Source organism: Canis aureus, chromosome 2 (genome assembly GCF_053574225.1).
Source record: "Canis aureus isolate CA01 chromosome 2, VMU_Caureus_v.1.0, whole genome shotgun sequence".
Taxonomy (NCBI): domain Eukaryota; kingdom Metazoa; phylum Chordata; class Mammalia; order Carnivora; family Canidae; genus Canis; species Canis aureus.
In genome coordinates this window covers 15,599,372-15,621,192 of record NC_135612.1, presented here as the reverse complement: position 1 = coordinate 15,621,192, position 21,821 = coordinate 15,599,372, and the positions used below count along the sequence as shown (strand labels likewise).

The 21,821-nt window shown below is 37.7% G+C and overlaps 1 protein-coding gene across 22 annotated transcripts in view; it reads right to left on the bottom strand.

Moving 5' to 3' along the window:
• ARB2A (ARB2 cotranscriptional regulator A) overlaps positions 1-21,615 on the bottom strand; it is a 419,471-nt gene extending 397,856 nt beyond the window's left edge. For 9 of the 22 annotated variants that reach the window (XM_077864530.1, XM_077864576.1, XM_077864569.1 and 6 more), the window contains exons 1-2: positions 21,440-21,612; positions 1,198-1,269 (exon numbers count right to left, since the gene is read on the bottom strand). In XM_077864530.1, coding sequence (XP_077720656.1) covers positions 1,198-1,252 — 55 coding nt within the window. In that variant the 5' untranslated portion in view covers positions 1,253-1,269; positions 21,440-21,612. Of the gene's footprint in view, positions 1-1,197; positions 1,270-20,975; positions 21,058-21,439 lie in introns of those variants that run through there. The other 13 variants (XM_077864526.1, XM_077864524.1, XM_077864529.1 and 10 more) reach the window with 8 other exon arrangements.
• Between the last annotated feature and the right edge of the window lie 206 nt (positions 21,616-21,821).

The following is a 21,821-nucleotide window of genomic DNA, read 5'->3' as shown; positions in this document are numbered from 1 at the left end:
TACAGAATGTAAAGCATAAAGAAAACCTTACCCAAATGTTTGGCAAAAATTCAAAACATGTGTTAGGCAATAAGACATCTTAATAAATAAGATTACCAATAGCTCTGTAACTCTGTAGGTAAATATGTGTTGGAAGGTTGAAATTAATGACAACAAACATAAATGACTATTGCTTTAAAAATTGTGCTGCTGGGATCCCTAAGTGGTGCAGTGGTTTGGCGCCTGCCTTTGGCCCAGGGCGCGATCCTGGAGACCCGGGATCGAATCCCACATCGGGCTCCCGGTGCATGGAGCCTGCTTCTCCCTCTGCCTATGTCTCTGCCTCTCTCTCTCTCTCTCTCTCTCTCTGTGACTAACATAAATAAATAAAAATTAAAAAAAAAATTGTGCTGCTGTTGCTATTAGGCCAACCCTTAGAGAAAACAAAAGGTGGTTGGGCTCTGAGAGAAATACATTTTAATGTTTATGTCTAAGACTCTCTAACGAAGAAACCTTTTATTTTTAGAGTAATCTTTACTACAATGCGTTATTTCATTTTACTCAGATTTTGTTTCTTCTATATCTTTCATAATAAAATTCATGCTTAATTAAAAATAAAGTTTAGGGCAGCCTCAGTGGCCCAGCGGTTTAGCGCCGCCTTCAGCCCAAGGCATGATCTTGGGGACCCAGGATTGAGTCGCGCGTCCGGCTCCCTGCATGGAGCCTGCTTCTCCTTCTGCCTGTGTCTCTGTCTCTGTGTCTCTCATGAATAAATAAATAAAATCTTAAAAAAAAAAAAAAGTTTAAATTTTAGGACATGAAGTATTTCTACTCTGACACTTTTCACTTATTACCTTTCCTGAAACGTTTTCCTCAAATACTGTACTCTCAGAAGTACTTCATGAATTTTAGCTCTTTGTATTTTACATTACAGTCATCTATGTACAAGTCGTATCATCTCTCAGAGGATAAGCATTGTGCCTTTCACATCTTGGCATTTCTTACATAATATGAGTTCATAAATGTTGTCATCAGTAGGGCTTTGCAACATAATCAAAGCCTATAAAAGCAGATAACATCACCCCAAAATGGAGGAAGTAAGGATAACTAATGCAAAAATGAGTCCTTGGGGATCCCTGGGTGGCTCAGCGGTTTGGCATCTGCCTTCGGCCCAGGGCGTGGTCCTGGGGTCCTGAGATCAAGTCCCGCATCCAGTACCTTGTGTGGAGCCTGCTTCTCCCTCTGCTTCTCTCTCTGTCTCTGTGTCTCTCATGAATAGATAAATAAAATCTTTAAAAAAAAAAAAAAAAGAGTCCTTACTTCATTTTTGAAACTGCATTTATACAATTTAGTAAACAAGTAATACTAAATGATACTCTTTCAAATGAGGCCTAGTAGCTAATTTAGATTAATCACTTAAATAATAAAGATAGAGACTATTAGAGGATATCACAGGATTTAGATGATGTGTATAGTCAAGGTCTCATTCAGGAAGCAGTAATACACAGTAGAGACAACAGTCACATAGAAACGGAGGGTTTACATAATATTTGTAATCAGGGCCGCATTCAGAAGGAAGGAATACAATCTAAAAAATAATAGCTGTAAGGAAACACAGTATCACTTCATTACTGGGTTGAGACATAGGCAGAATCTTCCATCTTTTTCTAAGTTTAAGACTGATTTTAGGATTTCAGAGTGTTCTGAAATGTATAGTAGACCAGAAAACTTTAAGGATGCATAAACAGAGCTGCATGGAAAATGAATATACTATCTTTTAATAATCATATGGCTCAATGAAAGTACAAGATTGATCCAATGAGAAACTTTTCAAGAAAGAGGAAAATAGTAGAAGAGCAAAAAGACATCCCTCTCAAATAACACTCCTGCAACTTCTCCCATTAGGTTAACACATAAACAATCTTAGCTGTTTTATGTATATAGGATATATGACAGATGATGGCAAACTGACTCATAAATGGGAAAGAACCGCAAGATTTCAAACCATTTGTAAACATTTGAATGTAACAAATTCTGACATTTTAACTCTGATTTTCTACTCCAGGCACTTGATTTTGCAATGCCAGGTATATGGAAGAGAGTAGAAAAATCAAATTAAAAAAAATTAATCCAGGATTGCATTCCATCTACACCCTAACCATCTCTACCTAATAGTCAATTTACCAAAATACCAAATTTACCAATATGGTAAATTAGCTGCAGTAGTGGAAAACTAATAGCAAATAACTACAAGTTAGAATGTGTAACCCTTCGGCTCATTTCAGCAATCTATGATGTTTTAGGCATTATATGTAGGGCAGACATAGATTATCAATGTTTTCCAAAGTTCACTATATAATAAATTACTGAACAAAATCAATAAAATAACACATGTGCCCTATCCACATCTAAATTCTGCATTTTAATTTTAATGATGTATAGCAAACTATAAATACCACATAGGCAGTTACTTTTCAAATCATACTTGGTGTTAAAAGAAAGTAACACACACAACTTAAAGCTCCCTAAATCAGAGGAGTGTCTTCCCTGAGAGAAGACAAATTATCAGGGTAGAGAACAGTATGACTGCAAAAGCACTGAGTAATGAGTACAGAATCAAAAATGGGATCCCTGGGTGGCGCAGCGGTTTGGCGCCTGCCTTTGGCCCAGGGCGCAATCCCGGAACCCGGGATCGAATCCCACGTCGGGCTCCCGGTGCATGGAGCCTGCTTCTCCCTCTGCCTGTGTCTCTGCCTCTCTCTCTCTCTGTGTGACTATCATAAAAAAAAAAAATAAAAAAAAATAAAAAAAAATGTTGAAAAACTAAATTCTTTCTTCTTGAGATCAGGAACAAGGCAGGAATGCCCATTTTCACCATTAACTGTACTAAGAGAAATACATGTGGATAGGTATATAAAATGCAGCATTTGATTGCCTTTGCCAATTAATTTATGAATACCTACTTTTATCATTAAGTGAACTGAAAGACATAAATGTGGATATGGTAAATAAAATGTAGTATTTGACTGGCTTTGTTCACAAATTTATTATAAAGTGAGCTCTGGACACATTGATAATCTGCGTGCCCTATACATAATGCTTAAGTCATTGCTGCTATGAGGGAGTGGGGATTGGCTCAGAGATTGGAAGAAAAAAGTAAAACTATCTTTAATTGCATTTATGTGACCGTTTACATGGAGAATCCTATAGAAACTAAAAAAAAAAAATGACTACTTCAACAAATTTTAAAAGGTGAGAGAATACAAAGCAAATGTATAAAATTCAATTGTATTCATATAAAATACAGGTACATAAAAATCCAGAACAATCAGAAATATAGAAAAAATCATTTCAGTGGTGGCAAAAACATAATTCCTAAAAATAAAGCTAATAGAAGGTATACAAGAAAAAGAAAAGGTATCCAAGAATGCTACATTAAAAATCACTTTATTGGGAAAAAAATCCTGAATAAATGGAAAGAAATATCACTTTCAGGGATTAGAAAACTCACTATTTTTAAGATGCTGTTCCTCCCCAAACTGATTTATAAATTCAACACAATCCCAATCAGATCACAGGAGGCTATTTTATGGATATTGGAAAAGTTATTTCTAAAATTCATATAGAAATGCAGAAGACATAGAAAAAAATCTCACAGCAGAACAAAGTGGACGAAGTACCCTATCTAATTTTAAAAATTATCATAAAGCTATAGTAATGAAAACAGTTTGGTATTGATTGAAAAAAAAAAAAGATAATACATATTTAAAAAAAGCCGAACAGAGTCTATAAATAGGCAAATACAAAGTCAATTGATTTCCAACAAAGATATAGTCAACAGAAGGAAAGTCTTCAATAAACAGTGTTGACTCAATTGAGTATCTGTATGGAAAAAGATAAAAACCAACTCTTGGGCAGCCAGCGGGGCTCAGCGGTTTAGCGCCGCCTTCAGCCCAGGGTGTGATCCTGGAGACCGGGGATCAAGTCCCACATCGGGTTCCCTGCATGGAGCCTGCTTCTCCCTCTGCCTGTGTCTGTGCCTCTCTCTCTCTCTCTCTCTCTCTCTTTCTCTGTGTGTGTGTGTGTGTCTCATGGATAAATAAAATCTTTAAAAAAAAAAACCAACTCTTACTTCACATTATACATAAAGAGTAACTCAAAATAGATCACAGATGTGGATATAATACCTAAAATTATAAAAATTCAGAACAAAACACAGGAAAAATCTTTGTAACCTTGGAGTAGATAAAGGTTTCTTAGGTATAAAACAAAACAAAAAAACATGAAACAGAAAAGAAAAAAAAATTAGTAAGCTGTGTCTCATTAAAATTTAAAAACATTCATAAAATAACATTAAAAAGTGAAAAAGCCACATACTTGAAGAAAATATTTGTAAAAGATATATTAGAAAAAAAGGCTTGTATCAAATTAAGGAAAGAACTCTTAAAATTGCATAATAAGAATAACCCAACTGGAAGTAGGCAAAACAAACAAAAGTCAGAACAAGAGAGCTACACAGGTAAATTCTACCAAACATTTCATATCTCTTCTTCTCAAACCATTCTAAAAAATAGAAGAGGAAGAAAAACTTCCAAATTCATTCTATGGGGCCCAATATTTCTGTGATACCAAAACTAGAAGAAGACACTACAAAACAAACAAAAAACCCCAGGCCAATATCTCTGATGAACATAGATGCAAAAATCCTAAACAAAATATGAGCAAACCAAATCCAACAATATGTTAAAACAATAATTCACCACAATGAAGTGGGATTTATTCCCAGGATAGAAAGGCAGTTCAATATTCATAAATCAGTCCACATGATACATCTTATCAATAAAAGAAAATATAGAAACCCTATAATCATCTCAACAGATGCAGAAAAAGCATGTGACAAAGTACAACATCCATTTGTGATAAAATCCCTCAACAAAGTAGGTTTAGAGAAGACATACCTCAACATAGTAAAGGCCTTTATGAAAAACCCATAGCAGACATCATACCCAATGGGAAAATACTGAGAGTTTTTCCCTAAGGTCAGGAACAAGAAAAGGATGTCCACTCTGACCACTTTTATTCAACATAGTACTGGAAGTCTAGCCACAGGAATTAGATAACAAAGGGAATAAAAGGAATCCACATTGGCAAGGAATAAGTAAAACTTCCACTATTCGCAGATGACATGATACTATATCTAGAAAACCCTAAAGATTCCACCGAAAAACTACTAGAATTGATAAATGAATTCAGTATAGTCACAGCATACAAAATCAATGTACAGAAATCCACTGCATTTCTATACACTAATAATGACAAAATGGAAAGAGATATAAGAAAACAATTCCATTTATAATTGTATCCAAAAGAATAAAATATCTGGGAATAATCTTAACCTAGGAGGTGAAAAACCTGTACTCTGAAAACTATAAAGCACTGATGAAAGAAACTGCAGACAACACAAAGATTAAGGGAATATATCCCATGCTCATGGAGTGGAAGAACAAATATTGTTAAAATGTCCATACTACCCAAAGCAACCTGATGATTTAATACAATCCCTAATAAAATATTGACAGCATTTTTCACAGAACGAGGACAAAAAAATCCTAAAATTTGTATGGAACCACAAAAGACCTCATATAGCCAACAGAATCTTGAAAAAGAAAAACAAAGCTGGAGGTATCACAACTCCAGATTTCTAGTTATACTACAAAACTACAGCAATTAAAATAGCATGGTCCTGGCATAAAAACAGACACATAGATCAATGGAATAGAATAGAAAATCTAGAAATAAAACCACAACTATATGTCAATTAATTTTCAACAACAAAGGCAAGAATAAGCGATGGAAAAAGAGTCTCTTCAACAAAGGGTGTTGGGAAAACTGGACATCTACATGCAAAAGAATGAAACTGGACCATTTTCTTACACCATACACAAACATAAACTCAAAATGAATTAAGCACCTCCATCTGAGACCTGAAACCATAAAAATCTAGGAGAGAACAGGCAGTAATATATCTGACACTGGATGTAGCAACATCTTTCTAGATATGTCTCCTGAAGCAGAGGAAACAAAAGCAAAAACAAACTACTGGGAATACATCTCAATAAAAAGCTTCTGCACAGCAAGGGAAACGATCAGCAAAATTAAAATAAAACCTACAGCATGGGAGAAGGTATTGCAAATGAAATATCCTATAAAGGGTTAGTATCCAAAATATATAAAGAATTTATACAATTCAATACCCCAAAATAAATAATCCAATTAAAAAATGGACAGAAGACATGAACAGACATTTCTCCAAGAAGACATCCACATGGCCAACAGATGCATGAAAAGATTCTCAACATCACTCATCATCAGGGAAATGTAGATCAAAACTATAATGAGATTGGGACATCCAGGTGACTCAGCAGTTGAACATCTGCCTTTGGCTCAGGGCATGATCATGCAGTCCTGGGATCAAGTTCTACACTGGGCTCCCTGCATGGAGCCTGCTTCTCTCTGTGCCTCGCTCTGTGTCTCTCATGAATAAATAAATAAAATCTTTTAAAAAAACAAAACTATAATGAGATCACCTCACACCTGTCAGAATGGCTAAAATCAGAAACCTAAGAAACAAGTGTTGTCAAAGATGTGGAGAGATAGGAACCTTCATTCACTGCTGGTGGGAATGCAAACGGGCGCAGCAACTGTGGAAAACGGTATGGAGGTTCCCCAACAAATTAAAAACAGAACTACCTGGGTGCCTAGGTGGCTCAGTCAGTTAAGCGTTTGACTCCTGGATTTGGCTCAGGTCATGATCTCAGGGTCATAAGACTGAGTCCCATATCTGGCTCTGGGCTGGGCAAGGAGTCCCCTTTACATTCTCTCTCTCCCTTTCCTTCTCCCCCTACCCTGCCTCTTCCTCTTAAAAAAAAGAAAAGGAACACGAACGAGAACTACCCTATGATCCAGTAATCACACTGGGTATTTACCCAAAAAATACAAAGACAATAATTCAAAAGGATATATGCACCTTCATGTTTATGGCAGCATTATTTATAAGAGACAAATAGCCCAACTGTCCACACATATATGAATGGATAAAGAAGAGTTGTATATATATGTATATATATAAAATTTGTATATATATGTTATGTATATAAAATTTGTATATATATATATGTGTGTGTGTGCGTGTGTGTATATACACACATACGCACACACACACAAAGAATATTATTTGGCCATAAAAAATAATGAAATCAGGGCACCTGGATGGTTCAGTCCGTTAAGCATCTGCCTTCAGCTCAGGCTGTAGTCCCAAGGTCCTGGGATCCAGCCCCAGGTCAGGTTCCCTGCTCAGTGGAGAGCCTGCTTCTCCCTCTCCTCCCTGCTTGTGCTCTCTCTTGCTATTCTGTTGCAATCTCTGTCTCTCTCGCAAATAAATAAATAAAATCTTTAAAAAAAAATGAAATCTTGCAATTTGCAACAAAGTAGATGGAGCTAGAGAGCATAACACTAAGTGAAATAAGCCAGTCAGAGAAAGAAAAATACCATATGATTTCATATATGGAATTTAGGAAACCAAACAAAGGAAAGATAGAGACAGACCAAAAAACATACTCTTAACTAGAGAACAAACAGATGGTTACCAGAGGGGAGGTAGGCGGGGGGGGGGGGGGAGGTGGTTATATGAAATAAGTGAAGGGGATTAAGAGTTCACCCATCTTAAGGAGCACTGAGTAATGTATAGAATTGTTGAATCACCACACTGTACACTTGAAACCAAACCACATAGCACTGTATGTTAACTATACTGAAATTTAAAAATAAATTTAATTTAATAGATTTCAAAAGAAAAGCAGGCAAAAATTTTAAAAGAAATATACAAATGACCACTGAAAAATGACATGAAAAAACATTTGGAGGTGATAGACACATTCATTATTTTGATTGTGATGATAGTTTCATGGATGTGTGCCAAAACAGACCAAATTATTTTAAATGTGTAAAGTTTATTGTACTTCAATTATATGTTAATAAGGTTATAACAGATAAAAGGAAGGAGCTTTTAAATGTTAAAAATGGTAACTGGAGGACGCCTGGGTGGCTCAGCAGTTGAGCATCTGCCCTCAGCTCAAGACATGATCCTGAGATCATGTTCTGGGATCCAGTCCCGCATAGGGCTCCCTGCATGGAGCCTGCTTCTCCTCCCTTTGCCTATGTCTCTGCCTCTCTCTGTGTCTCTCATGAATAAATAAAATCTCTAAAAAAAAAACAAAATTGTAACTGGTATGATTTATTCTCTTTTTCTAAAATGTTTACATGTTATAGTAGTATGGAAAATACTACTATATATAGTAGTATGGAAATAGTACCCATGTTTCACATGGGTAGAAAAATTTGAGAAATATATAAACTACTAGAGAAGGAATTATTTCTTTACATTACAGTCAAACCTTATTATTTATTCCAAGAGCGATCAGCTAATACACATGAATACAAAAAAAAAAAAAAACCTTAAACATCACAAGTATTTAGCTCTGAGTGCAATTATAACTGCTATTAAGGAATTCATAAGACCGTAAACCAAAAAAATAGCTCTAAATATAGAAATTTCAAGCAGTCATATACTTTATTAATACATTGGAAATAATTAGATTTCCAATCTTACTCTCCAGGCAATTGAGCAATATTTACACACATGAAGAGGGCAAAAAGAAACTTACACTGATCTTCAGCAAGCGTCTAATAACTGTTATAGACTTAGAGAGCTTGGGAGTAGACATAGACATGTGATATTTCACAAAGATTAAAAAAAGCTCTAACATCAATGACCTTTATTAAATCAGCTGAACCAGCCTACAGTTTCCTACTATCTTTTCATTCATTCACTTAATGAAAATTTATTAACTGCCTCAAATATACCAGATTTTATGTTTGACAGAAGAGATGCCAAAAGGCAATAGAGTATATGGTTAAAACAACTGACAGTAGAGCCAGAATGCCTCTGTTTAAATTTTAACTCAGTCATCTATTCTATGTATTTCAGAAGGCAAGTTACTTATCCTTCAGCTGTGCAGTAAAAGGTTAACTGCACAGGCTTAAGGTGTTCAAACCCTGTATCTTCTAAAGAGGGCTGTCCCTTGACTGGCTTCTAAGAAATAACCAATAAGCCCTTGGAATATCATGCCTGATAAAAGCAAGAGTGTCTTTGTATACCTGAAGCCATGGGCCATGTCATATAGTTTATTCTAACCATGTGACTTACGGTGAGTGCATGCTTTCACCCACCTGAGTCCCGCAGCAAGCTGTATTAGTTTTATCTCTGTGGGGGCTAGAAACTGAGTAATTGCCAATTATGGGGGCACTCCATGCCTAGGTGACTAACATGACAACCCCTAAAAGAAAAACAACAACAACAACAACAAAACCTGGACTCCATGGCTCAGGAGAGCCTTCCTAGTAAGACTTTGCACTTGTTACACAGTGTTTGGGAAATTGAGCACTTTCCATATGACTGTATTGAAAGACAAGTGGAAGCTAGTGCTTTGTGTTTCCTGGACTCCTGCCCTACATGCTTTTTCTCTTTGCTGATTTTAATCTGTATCCTTTCACTGTAATAAACTGAAACCATGAATATAACAGCTTTTCTGAGTTCTGGGAGTTCTTCCAGCAAATCATCAAACCTGAGGGTTCTTAAGGATCCTCAACATTGTTTCCACATCTAAAAAATGTATTTAATACTAGTTCTTACTTAAAGAGTAGGTGTGGTGATCAAAGTAATTAAAGTATGTTAGGTGCTTACAATAATGCCCAGCATATAATGTTTGCTGTTGCTCATGCTGTTACAAAAATAAGTGGTCCTAATAATTGAATAGCCTTGTCTAGTGAAAGAAGACATTAAATAATTAATCAGCAAGTGCTAAAAAAGTATGTGAGAAGAGCAGAGAGCATCAGTTCCTTCTTTCTGATCCCCAACTCTGTTGTCTTCATTTAGGTACCCAACATTTCTCATTTCCTAAGTGAACTGTTAGGAGTATCCTCTTAATAGCATAATCCTTACAGGATTTCCTGACATCCTATCTGCCAGCAGCAGCCCCACCACACACAGGCACACCACTATTGCCTGATCCAATATTCCTTTCACTTGACTTCACATTCTTAATAGACTACATTTTTTAAATTTTTATTTATTTATGATAGTCACAGAGAGAGAGAGAGAGAGAGGCAGAAGGAGAAGCAGGCTCCATGCACCGGGAGCCCGATGTGGGATTCGATCCCGGGTCTCCAGGATCGCGCCCTGGGCCAAAGGCAGGTGCCAAACCGCTGCGTCACCCAGGGATCCCCGACTTCACATTCTTAGAATCCATTTCCATACATATTCCTCAAAATGACAGAACTTTCAAATTATTTTGGTGTGTATCACATTTCTTCCTGGTTTAAATTTTATACCTCACCCTCCAGGGCCTGGGTGGACTCAAGGCTGATTATAGGTCTAGAAGCAATGAAAGATGGCAAGAATATGACAAGAAGATCAGCAGTCCATTGCAGGCAACAACCTTAGGGGACATCATAGGGTCTTTAGGCCATGGGAGACAGACCTCCTAGGAAGGAGTAGAAGGGCTGCTTCCACTGGCAAAGGAAGTTCAACATAATTTAAAGATCCAAGGTTCCTAGCTCCATCACAATCTGCCCAAAGGTACCTATATAAGGACCCAACCCTTTCTTCAAGGTTGCAAATTCAGATTGTGCTGTAATACGATCCTCTACATGATTTATTTTAAAGCAACCTTAGAAATGAGACTGTACAACATAAGGGTCTCTTTTAGGGCAGCAACAGATACAAATTTTGGTACCTGGAAGCGGAGTCACAGCCATATTGAAAACTTAAGATGTGAGAGGGGCTTTGGAACCAGGCAGGGAGCTCTGAGAGTGTTAGAGAAAGCTCAAAGCATCCTGAGGAACCTGTTTATAGATGTCCCATGATCTCTGATAAGTCTATGGGTGAGGACTTGCAAAAATGCAAATGTTATTGGAAATCTGAGGAAGGGGGAATCCTTGTTAAGTAGTGGCAGAAACTTTAGCAACACTGTCCCATGGAGTCATACAAAAAGCAGAAAATATGACTAACAAAGTGGCTGATCTAGCTAAAGAAATTTCCAACCAGAGTGTTGAATATGCCACCTGGTTCGTTTTACTGCTTAGAGTAAAACTTGATAAGTGAGAAGGAAAATAATGAAAGGGCTGTTAAACAAAAAGGAGACAAGATTTCCTCTACAAAAGATACTATCAAGTAAGTGAAAAGCCAAGCCACAAACTGAGAGAAAATATTTACGAAAGACGTATCTAGTAAAGGTATCTTATCTAAAATACACAAAGAACTCTTAAAAAAAAAAAAAAAAACCTGGGCCAAAGGCCTGAATAGATGCTTCACTGAAAATATACAGATGGCAAATAAGCTTATGAAAAGATCCTAAACATCATATGTCATTACGAATTGCAAATTGAAACAACAATGAGGTACTACTACGTATCTATTAAAAAGAACAAATGCCTATAGGGTAACAATAGGAAATGCTGGCAAGGATATAGAGCAATAGAAACTCTCACTCATAGTCGATAAGAATTCAAATGGTACAGCCATGTTGGAAACTAATTTAGCAGTTTGTTACAAAATTAAACCTACTCTCACCATACAATCCAGGAATCCTGCTTCTTGGTATTTACCCAAATGAGTTGAAAACTTCTGTCCACACAAACATCTGCACACAGATGTTTATAATAGCTTTATTCATTATTGCCAAATTTATAAACAACCAAAATGTCCTTTGGTACCTAAATGAATAAATCAACTGTGGGACATCCATACAATGGGTTATTAAGCAGTAATAAAACAAATGAACAAACCCTCTCAAGACATGAAAAAATAGAAAAGGAACTTTAAATGCCTATTGCTAAGTGAAAGAAGCCAATCCAAAAGGCTACATGCTATATGATTACAACGATAAGACATTTTGGAAAAGGCAAAACTATAGAGACAGTCCAAAGTTTAGTGGTTGGCAGGGGCTGGGGGGAAGGAGGGATAAACAAGGCAATGAAACTATTTAAGCACAGTAAAATTACTCTCTACAATACTATGACAGTAGATACACACATCATTACACATTTGCCTGAATCATAGAATGTATAACACCATGACTGAACCCTAATGTAAACTACGGATTTGAGATGATAATGATATGTCAACATAGGTTAATCAGTTGTAACAAATGCACCACTCTGATGTGGAATATTGACAATGGAAGAGGCTGTGCAAGTGTAGGAACAGGAGGTATACAGGACATCTCTTAACTTTCTACTCAATTTTGCTGTGAACCTAGAACTGTTCTAAAAAAAATAAAATCTATTAAAAAAAAAACTAAGCAAATGATGCTAAAATTAAGAAATGTTTTATAAGCAAAGAAAATATCCAGGGCACTACCAGAGAAACATTGTTCAGAGATGAGGCTAGGGGAATGACTGAAAAATCTTTCATTAAAACTTCAAAAATATTAAAGATAATGCCTCAGACTATTAGTCAGCCAAAAGGCTCTCTAAAGACTTTAGAATGTGCCTTATTGATCTTCTCAAACAATAAAGCTTCTACAAAATTAAGGGCACTATCCGTAAGCCTTGTTACAAAGAGCCCAAGGTATACAAAGATTTATCTAAAAAAAAAAAAAAAAAAAAGTGTTAAGTGTGACTTGCTCAAAGGAATGTGTATCAATAGAATTCACATAACATCCATAAGATTCATATAAGATTAATATATCTTTTAATTTAATATATAAAAGATTTAATATATCTTAAATGAAGAAAGACTTTTGGACCCCAAAATCTAGTGACAGAAAGCAGGCAAAGAAAACTACTCACCTGGGAAACATCTATAATCTTTCATGAAAAAAGACAGAGGTACAAGGAAAAGTACAGAAGGCAAGGCTAAGAATCTTGAAGAATTATTCTCAGGTTTGATATCTAACCAAAAAACTTCCATTATTTGCCCATCTGGACCTCAGAATTGCTATGAATCAGTGACACCTTTGCATCTTCCATTTTTTCCCCTTTTAGAATGAGACTATCTATAGCAGTTATCCTATGCCTGTCCCTCATTGTATGTTCAATACTGCAGATGAGGAGAGGCAGATGGAGCAGAATGATACTCAAAGAGCTGTGCTTGAGAAAAAACACCCAAGGAACCAATCTACGCCTGGATCTGATTTAGATAAAGACATTCTGTGCTTTGAAATCATGTCGTATCAGAATGAGACATTTGAGGCCTTGGGAAGCAGTGAGTGTAATCTGCATGTGGGAAGGACATGAACCCCTGGGGGCTCGAGGTCAGACCTGTATGACCAATGCTAAGCAAGAAATGTGATAGATAATATCACACCTCAGAAATTTTAACACTGTGGCTTCCATTTTCAGTGCTTTCTCACTCATCAGATCACTCGTTCTTGGGAAGCCAAGTTGTGAGCAGCCCTATGGAGAGCCCCAAGTGGTACGTAAGTGAAGCTGCCTGCCAACAGCCACATAAGTGAGCTTGGAGTGGATCTTACAAGACCTAGTCCAAGTACAGATGACTACAACCCTCGGTGACACTGTAACAACTTCACAAGAGATCCTAAGCTAGAATCACCCCTAAACTGACCTTAAATTTCTGACTCTAAGAGACTATGTGAGAGAATAATTTTTTTTTGATTTTAAGTAGCTAAATTTTAGGATTTGTTACATCACAATAGACAACACATAGTTAAATCCCAAGTGAATTACTGAACACCGCTAAAGCTCCCAGATTCATTCGTTCTCATCATCACTTGATTACCTATTGACTTTCCAATTCAGCAATAATATATTTCTTATTTAAGGAAGGAGCATTCTTTAGATTTCCCAAAACAAGAATACTTTCTTTTACTGTCTTTGGATTTAAAAAAAAAAAAAAAAAAAAAAAAAAAAGTAGGAAATTAGCTTACAAAGCTCAAGATTTTCAGAATTAACGGTTGGTCTGGCTGAAAGTCTTTCTTCATTGAGAGAAAGAAACCTTACATTTTTAATTAGAACAGTTAAAAACACAAACACATATGCTTGTTTGGATAAAACTAATTATGCATGTTTCTTACTGAAGAAAATATTCAGAATAAATAAGCTTGTTTTCAATAGTTTGTTTTCAATGATAAAGCTGAAATGTCTAATTTTTTAAATGTACTTGTATTATTCTTAATGCAGATAAAATTTCCACGATTATAATCACTTACACTGTTCCAAAATAACAAAATACTACTATAAACAATTATACTCTAATCACAATTACCTGTCAAATACATTAGCACAAACTGATTTATCATATTAGTGACCTAGAAAAAAGTAGGAAAAATTCTAAAAGAACAGTGTACGAATAAAAAATGCTTTCATGCTGGCACAAAAAAGTGCAAAATGGTCTCCCGTAAATCCAATTTTTGTTGGATCCGAACCTAGAGTCATCTAGTTTAAAATTCAGGCCATAATCCAACCTACAGGAAGGACTATACTACTGCCTTGACAGCAGCTTAAGGGAGGTTACTTTGGCACACTGGAATTTTTAAAAATCTATTTTTAAGGCATAAGCTGCCGCTCTGAGAGGGGGTCTACATTGTATGCCACACCTCAATCACTGCAGGTATCAAGAAAAAAAAAGGAAAGGGCGCAATATAGCCATAGAAAAGCTAAGACAAACAATTAACCATTTAAAGTCTGTATAATGCAGGAATCAAAAATTCAAATGTCTAAAGGCATCAGAAAGTTAACAATTAGTCAATATAGGCAGTGAGGCCTAAAAGTCATAAGCTTACACTGTATGAATGTAAAGCCTGCAACAAAGTGGAAAACGCACAGCTCATTTCAAGGGAGTTGCTATTTGCCTCACTGTTGCTATACAAAATGAAGACCCAGTGTGACAAGAAGTTACTATTTCTCAGGAGAAATAAAAAACTTGGATTTTTACTTAAATTAGCTGAAAACTCATTCTATAACATTAAAGATTGTGCAGGTCCAGTTAGCCTGGAGATCTCCAATTTGTAAATTCTGCTCGATGCAGTATTATAGAGGGTATAACTACCTACTATTCTCCCATATAGCTCAATAACATCCAGGGCAAAAACAGATATATCAGTAATAAAAATAAGACTCCAGTGTTCCCACAGAATAATAATTTCCCAGAAAGTGGAATCAGGTCAAAAGTATTTTCATATATATATATATTCCAAAACCAAAGCCTAAGATAAATACTCCAACTACATGAGAGGGTATTAAACCAAATGGATCAAAAAGATTAACTTCCAAACTACTTGAGCTAGGACTATAATCATTTCCATAATATACACAAAAATGATGATACCATGAAGAATGGGTAACTCAAATCAAGAGAGTATGTCACTATCTCAATTAATCAAACTTTATAACTTCTTAAAAATGCCTTATCTTGAGTTGTAATCTTGCCCGTCAGTACTCTAAATGAGGCACACAAAACCAAGCTACGCTTTATGCCTGAAAAGAGCATCACTTAACACTCCCTCATTACCTCAGATACGAACTCTCAATTGTTTTTTAAATAAGAGTAGTGTGTTTAGCCACATAGAGTATCACTCTCGCTGCTTTCTGATGCCAACACACATATGAGGGCAATGCTAATCGCAGGGGATAAAAATATTAGTCACATCCTACAACAGTTAATAGTTATACTATTGGGTATTAGTTGTGATCATTTCTGTACTGAGCTCATAAAGGGCCTTACAAGGGCTCAAATCCAAAATCCTAGTCTTATTAGCGTCTCTCTAAATCAACACTCTGTATGTTATCAATCTAGAGTATGCTTAAAATAAATATCCTATCTGCTATATAAAAATGGAAACATACTGTAAATGCTTTGCTTTAATGATGTGTCTTCACAGTGATACCTTTCTCTATAGCAAAAATTATCTACATTATCTGTATTGCAAAAAAGAACTATTCCTCCCCAAAAGAAGACAATACAGTTATCAGAGAAAGCACAGTACTGTTGTCTCTGCCTTGTCTTTAACTTAGCTGTGAAAACTTGAGTCAGTCATCTGCCATCTCATCTGTACCAAATTAATCAATTTTAATTTGCCAAAGAGTGATAGGCAAAATTGCGGTACAATTTTACATTCATTACCTTAATATAATTGGCTTAAATGAGCTTTATAACTGAATTAGCTAAATGTACTATGCCAAGAATATTTTCTAGACAATGATAGTGTACAAAACCATTTAATATTGAAAAAAAAAGTGTTACCTTGAACTACTAAGCCATTAGCTATTCTGGACAAAAAATTCCTTTCCTTCTCATACAAATAATCCAAAAAAAAAAAAAAACTTTTTAAACAATATTGAACATTTTTAAATTACACACTTACTCATTACTCAATTACTTTTTTTAAGATTTTATTTATTCATTCATGAGAGACACAGAGAGGAGCAGAGACATAAGCAGAGGGAGAAATAGGTTCCCTGTGGGGAGCCTGATGCAGGACTCGATCTCAGGACCCCAGGACCACGCCCTAAACTGAAGGCAGATGTTCAGCAACTAAGCCACCTAGTCGCCCCTAAATTACTCAATGAAACCTCATTATTCTATGTATGGAAGTAATGTGATATATTGTCTGCAAAACTTAGTTTATTCCTATAGGACTGTATACACTGCACACCTTCCAAACATTGACTACTGAGCCAGCCGAACTGACACATTGTACTGATACACAGTAGTCTTACTGAACTATACTCAAGGCCAAAAGGCTGACTCCAGAACTATATGCTGAGATGCAGCTGGTGATTTGCTCTCTCTATCCCCCATCCCATTCCCATCTGAAAAGCTCTATGACTTTCTGTCACCTTGTTGCTGAATCTTACCTCCTCTACTGCAGTTTTGCTGCTTATTGTCCATTACTGTTACTGAGTCCTTTGCCACTTCCCACCTACTCACATCCCATTGCTATACTGCTATCCAATAGGTGGAAGGTGCGGGGAGAGAACAGAGGAAGAGAAAGAATCTTAAGCAGGAGCCCACAGATCCCAATGCGGGGCTCTATTTCACAACCCTTGAGATCATGACCTGAGTCAGACACTTAACCAACTGAGCCAACCAGGTGCCCCTGTTCCACCATTTTTGTCTCTTCTATTTGTTTTCAGCCTCCAGCTCCCAGAAAAAAGAGATTGACTTCACAGGCACAGTCAACCAATCAATACACACTCCTTTCCTTCTAATTAAAAAGGGCGGGCGGGGGGGGGGGGGGGGGGGGGGGGAGTCAAAGCAAGTTAGAAAGATCCCTGGCTTTTCTGAACTATTTTTATCACAATCTGATACTTAAAAGTTCATTCATTGTTACAAAAGATGCTTTATGGTCTCTTTTATTTCTACCTTTAGAGTTACTTGAGATACTTAGTCTATATGTAACTTAAGTTCTTACAACTCTAGTATTTTAGGGTTTAAAAAAAAAAAAATCAACGGAAGACATGATGGCTTCCTTCTTAACCCTTAAAAGATTCACACACACACACAAAATCCAAAAATTTCTATTAAAAGCAGATCTTAAACAAATAGTCCAAAAAGTAAATGAACAGTACTCCAAAGAAGATATACATACGGCCCCAAAGAATATGAAAAGATGTTTAACACCTCTAATCATTAGGAAAATGCAAATCAAAATCACAGGAGATACTACTTCACACCCATTTGGATGACCATTATCTACAAAAAGAAAGAAAAAAGAGAAAATGAATTTGGCAAAGACATGAAAAAGTACTGAAGATGTAGAGAAACTGCAACCTCTGTTCATTGCTGGTAGGAATGTAAATTAGTACAACCACTGTCAATAAGAGTAAGGTATTCCTAAAAAATTAAACACAGAATTGACATTTGATTCAGTTTGGAGTATATAGCCAAAAGACATGAAAGCAGAAACTCAAACAGATATTTGCACACTCCGGTTCAGAGCAACCTTGTTCACAATAAGCAAAAGGTGAAAGCAAAACAAGCACCCATAATCAAAATAACTTTTAAAAATGTAGTATACACATATAATGGAATATTATTAGCCAACGTTAAAAAGGAAACAGGACACAACATGGGTCAAACCTGTAAATACAGTGCTGAGTGAAATAAGCCAGTCACAAAAGGATGAGTATCGTATGATTTCATTCATATGAGTTACCTTGAGTAGAGAAAGAAAATTCAGAGACAAAAAGTAAAGCAGTGGTTGTGAGGGGCTGAGGGGAGGGGGGATCAGAGTTAATGTTTAAAGGATATGGGTTTTCAGTGGAGTTGGCTGAAGAGTTCTAGAGATGGATGACAGTGATGAATGCAGAACAGTGTGTATATACTTAGTACCACTGATATAATATTTTTAAGATGGTTATAATGGTAAATTTTATGTTATGTATATTTTACCACAATATAAAAGATGAATGAAAAGTAAAGTTTACAACAGGGCAGAGAAGTACTTGCTACATAGTTATCCATGGTTACTGTGGAAACCTTATCTGACTAAAACAGTACAAGTAATGTATCAACTAAGTAAACGGTGCTTAACTTTATTAGTGCCAATGAAGCACACAGAAACATCCCTACGTTGAAAAAGATAGTCTTGGGCACCTGGGTGGCTCAGTTAAGTGTCTGCCATCATCTCAGGTCATGATCCCAGGGCCCTGGGATCGAGCCCCACATTGAGCTCCCTGCTCAGTGGGGAGTCTGCTTCTCCCTCTCCCTCTGCCCCCCACCTCAAATAAATAAATAAAAATAAAAATAAATAGTCTTCAATAAATAAGATCTCTCATGCACACAACAAACCACTGAATACTCACTTTCAAGATTTTTAAACCCTAATGCCTCTATGCCTATATCACCGCTATTCTCAGATACACCAAACATTCTCTTGCCTCACCACCTTATGCTATCCTAAAACATTCATCCCCACACATCTGCAGAGTTCTCTCTCTCATTTCATTCAGATGTCTATGCATATGCTCCCTTATCAGAGCAGCTAAGCTTAACAATCCTGTGTAAGACAGTATCCTCTGTAATTCTCCCACACCGCCCCCACCCCCAAAGAGCTTTATTTATTTTTTTTCACAGCTTTTATCACTACTATCAATGTACAGGTTTACTTGCTCATTTTTTTCTCCACCCTCTACAGCGTAAAATTCCAGGAGCACAAGGACTTTGTCTATTTTGTTCCCTACTGTACCCCCATCACTTAGAACACCACCTGGCACACTGAAGGTGGCCAATAAATATTTGTTAAATGAATGAATAGATGGAGGCTCACCGCGTAACATCGTATTTCCTTCTTGGTCTTGGTACTATTCTGCTATTCTACTATCCACCATTCTACTGGCCTTGCAACAGCCACCAACCACAGCCTCAAAGCCATCCAGAACAGGAATGATTTAAGTGGAAGGAACATCTAATTTAACAGATTGCCCCTGCTCCTATTCCCACCTCAACAAATTCTTACTCCTTAAAATTTGGTTTACATGTTTACAAATCCCTACTCCCTAAAATCCAGTTTGCATGTTTCTAGCTTTGTTAGGTATGAAACTTTGAAGAGGCCAACTAAATAATCTTGAAAGTCACTACTGTGAAACCACTTCTAAGTTTGTATTCTCCTAGGACACATTCATGTGGGGCAGGGGCAAAGCTGTTAGGTTAGTTCATAAACAACCAGAACAGCCTCAAGGACGTATCAGCTGTGATTTCTTTACAGGATGAAATACTGCATAGTTTGCGGTAGGGAAGGACAAGAAATAGGTGCTTCAGTTTCACTAGATTCTCAAAACTGATTTTGATGTAGGAAAAAATATGGCTAAAAAATCAAGACAGTATGATTCCACGTCAACAAAAAGCATGAACACCTGAGTAGATAAGGCAGTCCTGGACAGGTTTTAGGCCAGAAAGCGAAAAAGATCTTAGATTTTCAAGGGAACTAGAAGTACTCTTCCATTATCTTTATAGGAGCAAGACCAAACTGCTTTTAAGTTTTGAAGGGCTAGATGTATTTCCTGTGATGGGAACCGTGTCTTCATTTTCTTACTGGGTTGTTGGTATTTTTAGCAGTTTGTAGGAGATAATTTTTATGTTTGGGGACAATTACTTCTTTGTTCATAATATGAAATGTGAATATTTTTCCCAGTTTCTCTTGTAACTTTGCTTCTGGTGTTTTGTTTTGTTTTTGAAATCTTCATTGTAAAACAAAACACATTACATTACTCAAAAAAATAAAAGTCAGGTGGAAGCCTGGAACCAGCACTGACAGTAATACCTTAATTAGGCACTTGAAACAGTGCTTGCTCTCTCAGTTTCTAAATACTCTAAATAAATACAGTGTATTCGTCTCTCACAATATGGAATAAAGAGTAAGGATAAAGAATTTAGGGATCCCTGGGTGGCTCAGGGCGTGACCCTGGAGACCCAGGATCAAGTCCCACGTCGGGCTCCCTGCATGGAGCCTGCTTCTCCCTCTGCCTGCGTCTCTGCCTCTCTCTGTGTCTTTCATGAATAAGTAAATAAATAATCTTAAAAAAAAAAAAAAAAAAAGGATAACGAAGCTACCTCTAACACTGCTTTAAGACCAAAAGGTACCATGCATTGCTTAACAAACACCACATTGCATCTATTTTAATAAACATGACAAGGCAGCTGCTAGTCCGAAAGTCCACAGGATTTTCTCCTCTACAACCTCTCCGAGGATTTGGGGGAAATACACAAACGCAGGAACACTAGCTGCTGATAAATCTAGACAAAAAATTAAGTAACCAATCCCGTGGCCCAACAGGTTCCACACTGTGGAGCATTAGAGAACACGTTAGATCTCTGGCTGAGGGAAAGAGAAGAGCGCTTTCCATAGACCCTAAGTTCAAAGTCAAAAGTTTAAAAATCCGTCCCAGTCAAATGTCCCATCAGCGCCCATACATACATGTAACAAGTTTTGAGAGAATTTTGTAACAGCACTTTAATTTCCCGTCCGTAGTGAATGACATCTGGTAAAGCTTGAGCGGCTGATCATAAGTTTTGCAGGGGGAAAAAAAAAAAAAAAAGTTTAATCAGACAATCAACACCGTCCCTCCTGAGAGAGCATACCAGGGCCCGTTACTGCACGGTCTCCAGGGCTCACCGAACCCCACAGGTTCGCTCGTTACGGACAGTCACCCGGGGCACAGTGCCTCCTCAGTGGAGGTGGCAGGTGGAACCCGGCCTTGGGCGGGGTCCCAGGAGTGGGGACACCTGCGCGCAGGGCACGCAGCGCGAGCGGCGAGCGGCGGGCGGCCCGCGGCGCCGGGGCCCACGGCCCCCGCCCGACACCCGCCAGGCCGGTCGGCTCCTCGGACTTCCGCCCGGGCCTGGCCCGGGAGCTCACATCCCCGCAAACGCACGTCCTACCTGAGCTCTGCCCCCAGCTACAGGGCTGCGGGGGGAGGCGGGAGGAGGCGTGGCCTTCCAGCTCGCCAGACGAACTCCCTCGTGCGGTTGTTATGACTTTCCCTCTCGGGATCCGCGCCCCGACCAAGTTCCAGCCGCACTTCCGGGGTCCGCGGGCGACTGAAACGTCATTGCGCATGCGACGGCGGCGGCGACCACCCGGAAGTGGGCGGAGCGTGCTCGCTGGGGTGGTTCCTGCGGAGCTAGGTGGGCTGGGAGAGCCAGGCCTGTGGGAGGTAAGAGTCGTCCTGTGCTGTCCCCGCGGGCCCTGCTCGCCTTTCCCGCACCCCCTTTTTTTATTTCCTCCCTAAAACGAGCGAGCCCGTTTCCTGAGTAGCCTTAG